At 41.6% G+C, this 9,634-nt stretch overlaps 1 protein-coding gene across 1 annotated transcript; it reads right to left on the bottom strand.

Moving 5' to 3' along the window:
* Nucleotides 1–3,220: 3,220 nt before the first annotated feature.
* pdyn (prodynorphin) lies at nucleotides 3,221–5,269 on the bottom strand. The gene is made up of 3 exons (XM_042003893.1): nucleotides 4,930–5,269; nucleotides 4,443–4,579; nucleotides 3,221–3,990 (listed from the first exon to the last, which is right to left on the bottom strand). The coding sequence occupies exons 2-3, from the start codon at nucleotides 4,563–4,565 to the stop codon at nucleotides 3,421–3,423; spliced, it is 693 nt and encodes a 230-aa protein (XP_041859827.1). The 5' UTR covers nucleotides 4,566–4,579; nucleotides 4,930–5,269; the 3' UTR covers nucleotides 3,221–3,420.
* Between the last annotated feature and the right edge of the window lie 4,365 nt (nucleotides 5,270–9,634).

Here is a 9,634-nt window from a genome sequence, read left to right on the forward strand (position 1 = left end):
GATTGCAGTGATTGCCTCAAAAGGTTGTACAACAAAATATTAAGTTAAAGGTGCCATCATTTTTGTCCAGGCCTGTTTCATTAGTTTTTTTTTTAATAATCCTGTTGAAAAGGAATGTCTGAGTGTCACTGGTTAAATTTCATCAATTTTTTATATATTATTTACTTTTGTCAGATTCAAGCTATTTCTGTGAACTTTGTGAGTTTTTCTTTCATTAACCGAAAGGTACCAACAATTTTATCCACGTCTGTATCATCCTATACAAAATCAGACTGGTTTCAGGATTTATTTCTCATCAGGTTCTCTTTGACCACCTTTATAGCTTATTTTCAGCTTCAATGTTAAAATATTAACTGAGTTGATGTGTAGTCCCTAAATACTCTGTTACAACCCAGTACAGGGGTATGAAAGGCGTAACAAAAAATGAGAACTGCGGACAGATGCAAAACAGAGTTAACAGGTTTTATTGTGTCAAGTGGAAATGAGGAACCATAAAAAAAAAAAAACAATTTAATAGCTATCTTCTAAGTTCAACTCAAACCAAGCCTGAAAGCTGAAAACTAAATATGACATGGTTCCCCCATATTATCTTGAAACTAACCTAGTGCTAGCATAGAACTAGACAAAATCTTTACTATAAATGTGCAGCCAGGTGTTGATATTTAAAAAGGATGGATAATTAGAAAAATACTTTAAAATGAACTTTAAACTGGTGTAGTGAAATTAGTGATCCATGTGTGACTGGAAAGACATTTTGTCCCCCTCCAGTGACCTGTCAACCACTTGAGGTGGTACCTGGTGTGTCCAAGCAGATTTCAGAAGTGCCCAGTGGCTCCCTGGTGTTACACAAGAGCTGGACTGAAAATCCATGACAGGTCTGATCAAGGGATGGAAACTTCCCAGAACCTGGACCTCAGCAGGTCTGACTGAGGGATGGAAACTCCCCAGAACCTGGACCTCAACAGGTCTGACTGACGGATAGAAACTCCCCAGAACCTGGACCTCAGCAGGTCTGACTGAGGGATGGAAACTCCCCAGAACCTGGACCTCAACAGGTCTGACTGACGGATAGAAACTCCCCAGAACCTGGACCTCAACAGGTCTGACTGAGGGATGGAAACTCCCCAGAACCTGGACCTCAACAGGTCTGACTGAGGGATGGAACCTCCCCAGAACCTGGACCTCAACAGGTCTGACTGAGGGATGGAAACTCCCCAGAACCTGGACCTCAACAGGTCTGACTGACGGATGGAAACTCCCCAGAACCTGGACCTCAACAGGTCTGACTGAGGGATGGAAACTCCCCAGAACCTGGACCTCCAACAGGTCTGACTGACAGATGGAACCTCCCCAGAACCTGGATCTCAACAGGTCTGACTGACGGATGGAACCTCCCCAGAACCTGGATCTCAACAGGTCTGACTGACGGATGGAACCTCCCCAGAACCTGGATCTCAACAGGTCTGACTGACGGATGGAACCTCCCCAGAACCTGGATCTCAACAGGTCTGACTGACGGATGGAACCTCCCCAGAACCTGGATCTCAACAGGTCTGACTGACGGATGGAACCTCCCCAGAACCTGGATCTCAACAGGTCTGACTGACGGATGGAACCTCCCCAGAACCTGGATCTCAACAGGTCTGACTGACGGATGGAACCTCCCCAGAACCTGGATCTCAACAGGTCTGACTGACGGATGGAACCTCCCCAGAACCTGGATCTCAACAGGTCTGACTGACGGATGGAAACTCCCCAGAACCTGGACCTCAACAGGTCTGACTGACGGATGGAACCTCCCCAGAACCTGGACCTCAACATTATTGAATCAGTGGGATCATCTGGACAGAGAACGGAAAAAAAGGCAGAAACATCCAAACAGGAGTTTTGGAAAGTCTTTCAAGAAATCTGGAGAACTGTTCCCGAAGACTATTGAAAGAAATTATAAAAACTTGTTTAAAGGGGTTCGGGATCATTTGTACAAACTATGTATTTTCATTTTCATTTATGTATGTATGTATGTATGTATGTATGTATGTATGTATGTATGCATGTATGCATGTATGCATGTATGTATGTATGTATGTATATTTATGTATGTTTCAGTGAGTCCTGATAGTTTATTAAGGAATAAAAGCTGAATCAGGACTTTGGCACCATTTTTAAAATAAGAATTAACAGCTGCAGCATTGAAAGAAGGAAGGAAAAAAAATGTGTTGCATTAATTTATGGTTTTATTAACTTCATTAAACTGGAAGTAGATATTACTAAAATTAACTGTGTACTTTCAAAAATCAAAATGTAGCAGGTGTATTATTTTCCCTTCATTCTTTCAGATCTACTGGCTGTTTAAATAAAAAAACAAACAAACACATACAATTAAACCCAGAAAGAAGGATTACTGTAAATGTGTTTGAGTTGGTTTTCAGTGGCAACCAGACTAAAAAATGTACATGAAGACATTCACAGGATCAAGGTGTTGGGATTTCTGGTTATTTATTTTTTCAGATTTTTATTAGCTGCGAGTTACATCGATATATTTCACAGATGGTCTGAAAACTGCAGCAGGATTCTTTGCAAACAGGAAGGAAACATTTTCAATGTCAGAGATTTTCAATAAAAAGAACAAATTAGGCCTAAAGGAAGTAATGCTTGGGCGTATTTTAATCTCTTATCAGGAACAAATCCTACTTTTTGTTGCCCACACGGTGGCGTCAGAACATTAGTTTAATGTTTATTTTTCAGCTTCAGATCTTTAAAAAAACTCCTGAAAACTCAAAGTAATAATATTATCTGTAAAACATTATTTGATCTATTTAAAAAAATCCCTACACGTTTTTGTAAACAGAAAAAAGGAAAACCCGAATATACCTGGATGGTTGGTTTGGGTTTCAGACAGTTTCTATCAATCTGTTTTTTATCCCCAAGCTAAAAAAAATAGAGACGTTTTAAGATAAAACTCTTCAATTACAGAACATAATCGTATGATATTAATTAATTTTGAGACCATACGTCGTCCGTATTCTCCTCATTTACGCACAGTTAGAAAAGTGATCAGTTTAAATGTAAGTCACAGATAAAAGTTTAATAAAGGCTGTTTCAGGTGCTGCTTGTACTTCGCCTCGGTTAATTTGTTGTTTTTCCCCAGGGCTGCGTGAAGCGAGCACATTAAATTTCTTTCTAACTTTGCGGTCTGACTGCTGAACAAACCGGGAGGTGATTTTATTTATGGTTTTATTAAACAAGCATTATTTATTGAATGACAGACGATGAGGCAAATATCACAGAGATGACTTTTACACTGAAGGCAACCGAGTATCGTAGGATAGGCAGGCATATGATACTTTTTCAATAAATTTGGACATTTCAAGTCAACCTGCGCAAGTTCCTTGTAGTTTTTTCTTCCTCAGCAGGGTTCGTCTATAGGCTCAAGTCATCGTAGGAGTAAAAGGGCTCCTCCACTGAGCGAACAGAGATTTTGAAGTGGCGGCGCAGAAAGCCTCCATATCGCTTGTCCCACTTTAGGTTGTTCAACTTTGGCCGGACCCTCCGCATGAAGCCCCCGTAGCGCTTCTGCAGCTCCTCAGGCTCCTGGCTCTCCTGCTCCGGGGAGCTACTCCTCTTTGTTTTCGGGCCGAATTTGCGTAAAAAGCCTCCGTAACGTTTAACATAATTGTGAAGGATCTGATCCTCTGTGGCGTCGTTCGCGTCCCGAACAGCGTCCGCGTCTCTCGCCTCCAGCCGCTTCAAGAAGTCCTCGTATTTCTTGGGCAGCGCTTCGGCTTTCATGATGTAGTTGTCGCGCCACGGAGAGGAAGTGAAGATTTTGTTCTTGTTCTTGTCAATCCTCTTAATGAAGCCGCCGTAGCGTTTGACCAGGTCCGCCTGGTGGCTCTCCTCCGCCTCCGCCGCCTCGTCCTCGGTGAAGTCCGCCAGGCGCGGAGGCTGGCCGCAGCTCTCCAGCTCGCCCTCACACTCCGCACTGCACGGCTGCACAACACAAACCAGAGTGTCAACAGTCATCTGCCGCCTGTGCACGAGCCTGTTTAACGCATTCATTCTTTGCTCACTTTTTTAGTGTTTGGCTTTAAGGCAGCGGGAAAAACTAAACCCTGAATGTTTAACAAACATCACATAACCAGTTTCTGAATATTGGTTCCGTTTCTTTTTGTATTCTAACTTCTGAATTTAGGAAATAAAGCTGAAATGTTTAGTTTTAAGGTTAATATGGGAATTTAACATGACTTGCTGTATTTTTAATATTGATTCGGTGTCTAATTTTGTCTTGTCTTGTTTTACCACCCCAAGGGGAAAAACAAACAAACAAACAAACAAAAAAAAAAAAAGCAAACAAATAAACATTGAAAATCCGACAAATACTTAAACCAGAAACGTCTTCTTCTCTCTTTCCCTTTTCAGCCCTTGTGTGAAGTTGTCCTTACCAAGCTGCTGAAGGCGGCGTCGGGGCGAAGCATTTGTTGCGCGCATTTCTGACACTGCAACGAACAATCTGCGTGGATGGAGGACGGCAAGCTCAGCATCAGCACCAGGACATACCACTCCATTCTTCACCAGATCTCTGACACACATAAAAAGGAAAGAATAACGGGTATGCTTAGTCTAAATTTAACAAAAAGAAAAATAAAACAGAAAAAAATATCAGGTTCAGAGTTGAGGAGTCACACACAGAATTAATTAAATGAAAATTACGAATAGAAATTGCATTTCGTGTAAAATTCCTAATCTATCATGTTTAAATAATGGTTGATTAAAAAGTGAAGAACTATTGTACTGCATAGAGCTGTGCGTCCTGCGTAACGGCGCGCCTTTGCCAAGTCTTCTTTTAAATACCCACCTACATAAGATCCAAAATGCAGTCTAAATGAAAGTTTCAGCGATGTATTAAAGCAGAAAGTGCAGAGCTGGTACCTTAGGAGTTGGACAGATACTTCCAGCCGTGTAAAGACTTGCAGTAGCGCATTTACCAACTAGCTGTCCTCCGTCCAACACTTGCTTCTGCTGCCCGGTTTGACGTCTTTCTTCTTCTTTTTTTTTATCAGCGGAGCCTTGGTTGTGTCATCAGAGCGGCGTTCATTAACGGACCAATAGGAGGGAAAAGTACTGCAGAAACAATCCCACCGCCTCTCTGCTTCGGGAATTTTTAATAACGCCCACGAGCGGTAGCGCATTCATCCCATCAGCACATCATCATCATCATCATCACTCCATCTCTGGGGTGTCCGGATCAAACCTGGGGCTGTAAATCACACCAAGCTCTTTCCGTTTGATGTGAGACAGAGAGAAAGTAAAGGTTGTCTAAAAAAAGTGTATTTGAACCAGATGTGATCATGCTGCTGTGACACCAAAGCTTTTCACTGGAAACGGTTGGAAACGAGGCTGAGAGGACGAAACGGCTCGTGACGGAGCTGGATGAGGCCACTGCAGTGTTGGTGGATCACTCAGTGCAGCTCGGCACCATGAAGATTCAAGGTGAATTTATGACCATCAAACTGTTGAATTACGACCAGTCACACTCATGAATTCATCTGAAACTAACCACGTTATAATCTGTGATAAATTAACCCTCCAAATCCTCCCTGTAAAACGGTTGTTTTGTAGATATCGTGGGAAACAGTCTGACAGGACGAAATGTTCAGAATGTTGAATTATTTTTTCTCATTTGGAAAACAGCTGCAAACCGCACCTTGGTGCACAATGGCTGGGTCATTCCGTCCCTTTTTGTCTGGACTTCTGGCATTCAAACTGACTAAGTAAAAAATCAATAAACATACATTTCCACATACTGTAATGAGCAGCTCAAACTGCAAACACGTACTATAATCTAAAAGTAATTTATAAGAACAGGACACAAGGAGCAGCAGAACTAGAAGAAAAACTTAATGGATAAAAGTAATTTGATAACATCACTTGAACTTAACTGCTAACAACATTTAAAGGGCTATTCCTGTTAACAGAACACTACAGTACCTTCAGTGTCAGTATTGGTGCATGGGAGGGTGTGTGTGTGTGTGTGTGTGTGTGTGTGTGTGTGTGTGTGTGTGTGTTGGTGGAGGGGGGTCCCGTTTCATAGTCTGATGTGCGTGATTGATGTTATAAAATAGTTTATTTAAAATTTCATCATGTTCTTTTATTTATTTTTCTGGTGCCTAAACAATTTAATTTAATTTCCAACTTTCCAAAGTGTTTAATGGACGCGGTCCCTTTACTGTCACTTTCTGAAACACAGTGTTCATGTCATGTAAAGGTGGTAAGTGACTGATGGCTTGCAGTGGTACATAGCAACAGAAAAATATTCTGTAGTTCTGGCTTGTCAACAGATAACACACATGGCTTGAAAAACACCACGCACCTCAGTTCTTTTTATTTTTCCTTTTTACTTGTTATGCTCTACTACTGAGCTGTTAGGCTTTAAAAGATGGCACCAAAATGATTAAAACAAGGTTAGAAAATAATCATGGTGAGGTGTTCAAATAATCAGAGCCACTTTGGTACCACAGGTGAGATGATGTTTTTTACTTCACATAAAAGCCTTGTTAAACTTTATTTAAACTATGACAGTTATTAGTAACCAAGTTTAACTGTAACATTCAGTAATAATTTATTATAATGACTACATACAGCAGTGACATCAGGCCACAAATAAATGTCTAAACTTCAATTTTTCTGCAGGTGGTGAAGACATGGGTGAGGTCACATCTGCAGCAGCTTCTGGAGCAATGATCCCAAACTTATGTCCCTCCTCGACCACTAAGGTGGCTCCCCTTGTTTGTACCACTGACAAAGCTCAAGTTTAGAGGGGATCAGGCTTTTGCAGTGGTGGCCGGAGACTCTGGAACAAGTTACCCCTAAATGTCAGGCAGGTTTCTTCTTGTTTATATACACACTTGTTTACATGGCTTTTTCTGATATATGACTGTATTGTTCGGTGTGTAATGTTTATGTTGCATATGTGCATTGATGTATATGTGTGTACTTGCATATTTATAGTTTTATTGTTTATCCTTTACTGTGTATGTTATGTCCCTAAAGCAGGTCTAGTGGAAGAAGGAAGTAACAACTCTGCAAGATGCCAATCAGGGGGGAAAGTCTTAAGATTATCAGCCATTTAATGTGAATATTATTTAATAACAACTAAAATACAGACAGGCCAGTAGCGTCATGGAGAGCCAAGGCCAAAACAACAAATAAAACCCCTCTACCTAAAAATGAAAAAACTTTTCTCCCCTCAGAAACAAAGTAATACAAACCTGCTTCTTAACTACCCTACCATCAACATAAACAGGAGAAAAAAGAACCCACAAGGAAAACAAAATGGCAGCTCTCCCCGACAAGGCCAGTCTGGAAAACTAAGGATAACTCCTACCACTAGACATAACCAAAAGTTAAGCTTACACAACAGACACCCGGTGCAAGTGGCCAAAGGCCCAGATGTGCAGATCCTCTGTCCTTTTATAAGCCACTCCCAGACATTGATTGGCTGGAGGCGACCACCACCTAGCGGGAGGAGGAGCACCTAGAGAGGCAGCACAAAATCAATCACAGGAATCAACCACATTCTTGTAACACCCCCACCCATACGAACAAACACAAAGGGCATCAGCCACCACGTTGTTGCTTCCTTTCTTATGCTTTATGACAAGATTATAATTCTGACAGATCAATGCCCACCTCATCAGCCACTGGTTGCTGTTACACATACGTGGCAGGAAGATGAGGGGGTTATGATTGGTGAATACCTCAACAGGAAGTATGGTTGATCCCACGTACACCTGGAAATGCTGTAGTGCCAGCAACATTGCCAGGGTTTCCTTCTCGATGTTCGAGTACTTTCTTTGAGTGCTGAACTTCTGGGAAAAATAGCAGACAGGATGGCTCACTCCTTGATCCAGAAAATACTTCTGTAACATAGACTTTAAAGTTTGGTGCCACTGTTCTAAAGCTCCTTGTGATTCAGGGTGGCAGGCACTAGATACAACATGTTTTACCCCAAGAGTTTGCAGAACCTGTTTAAAAAGTTTGGACAGGAAATTAGTGCCCTGGTCTGTCTGCCCTCTTCATAGGAGACCAAAGGTGGTAAAGAACTTGGTTAAAGCTTTCCAGTGGCACAGTTATTCTTCTCAGGGATATTGCCTCTGGAAAACGTGTTGCAGTACACATTACTGTTAGCAAAAACTGGTTTCCTGACTTTGTTTTGGGCAAAGGACCCACACAGTTGACAATCACCTGTTCAAAAGGTTCACTCAGTACTGGGACACAAGGGGGCAGAAGGAACAACCTGATTGGGTTTCCCTGTAATCTGACAGGTTTTACAAGTGCAACAAAACTTCACTACCTCAGCTTTCAAACCTGGCCAAAAGAAATGTCTGAGTATTTTATCATAGGTCTTTGTAATCCCAAGATGTCCTGACAAAGGGTGGTGATGAGCAGGATACAACACATGGGGCTGGTAAACTGAAGTAACAACAATCTGATACACCACGTTCCAGTCAGCATCATCTTTACATGGTTGCTCAGTTTTTACCAGCTTTGCTGTGTGTGAAGACCACTTACACATCAAGACACCGTCCTCCAGATAATAAGCGGAACAGCTTCCCCTTCTCCTGCTTTAAGAATGAAAGACCAACATTTAGTCAATGAAGTATCAGATTTTTGTGCAGCAATAAGGACTTCACGTGTCACAGGCAAGTTTAGAACAAACAGCTAGGAAGCTCCTCATGTTTTACCTCAGGTGGCTCCTTTGAGTCACCATCTGTACCTCTCAAATTCTGAGGTCCTGCTCCAGCAAGTGTTTGTGGGAACATGGAATCAGCCAAACTGGTCTCTTCTGCCCTCTGACGGGACTGAGCTCTGGTAAGAACACTGGCAGAGAAAACAGGTGGAAAAGATTGTGATAATAAACAGACTTCATGTGATTGTCAAAATCAACCACAGGAATCTACCACATTCTATTTCTTGTTGACTATTTCTGAGTCAAGGTGCAGGTGATCCCCTGGATCAAGATGAAGAAAGTTTTGCTGTTGATTTTAATGAGCTGGACGTATCTGAGGATCGGCCACGTTCAGAGCCGATCAACCTCTTTAAATTCATCCCACAATTTCTTACAGCTCTTCCTCACAAGAGGAACCCCATTGGTTGTTTATTTATAAACAATCCTTATAACATTAAAAGTTTATCCCACCTTAAATGGTGATTAGCTTCATGTATGATGCTTAAATGGCTTCCGTTACGATGACAGTGGTGTTGTAAACATATTGTTTACATGATGATGTTTATAACATAGGGCTGCATGGTGGTGTGGTGGTTAGTCCTGCATCTCACAGTACAAAAGTTCAAAAATCAGCTGGAGCTTTTCTGTGTGGCGTTTCCGTGTTCTCCCTGTTCATTCCTTCATTCATTCCTTCATTCATTTTCTGTACCGTTTAGTCCAATTCTGTGTTTTTTGGTTTCTGCTCATTAGTTCACCTCGTCTCATTAGCTCATTCACTTCACCTACATCCAGTTTGTCCTTCTGTGTATTTAGAAGAAGAAGAAGAAATACTTTATTAATCCCTTTGGAAAGTCCTCAGGGAAATTTGTGCTCTTTCGGTCCCTCCTTGACAGTTCATTGCTTTCT

Source organism: Melanotaenia boesemani, chromosome 13 (assembly GCF_017639745.1).
Source record: "Melanotaenia boesemani isolate fMelBoe1 chromosome 13, fMelBoe1.pri, whole genome shotgun sequence".
NCBI lineage: Eukaryota > Metazoa > Chordata > Actinopteri > Atheriniformes > Melanotaeniidae > Melanotaenia > Melanotaenia boesemani.

Bases quoted from the DNA above. Each gene is read 5' to 3' on its own strand.
- pdyn (XM_042003893.1), bottom strand. From the start codon at position 4,565: ATGGAGTGGTATGTCCTGGTGCTGATGCTGAGCTTGCCGTCCTCCATC. The intron at 3,991-4,442 runs GTAAGGACAACT...TGTGTTGTGCAG, and splicing joins ACGCCGCCTTCAGCAGCTTG to CCGTGCAGTGCGGAGTGTGA.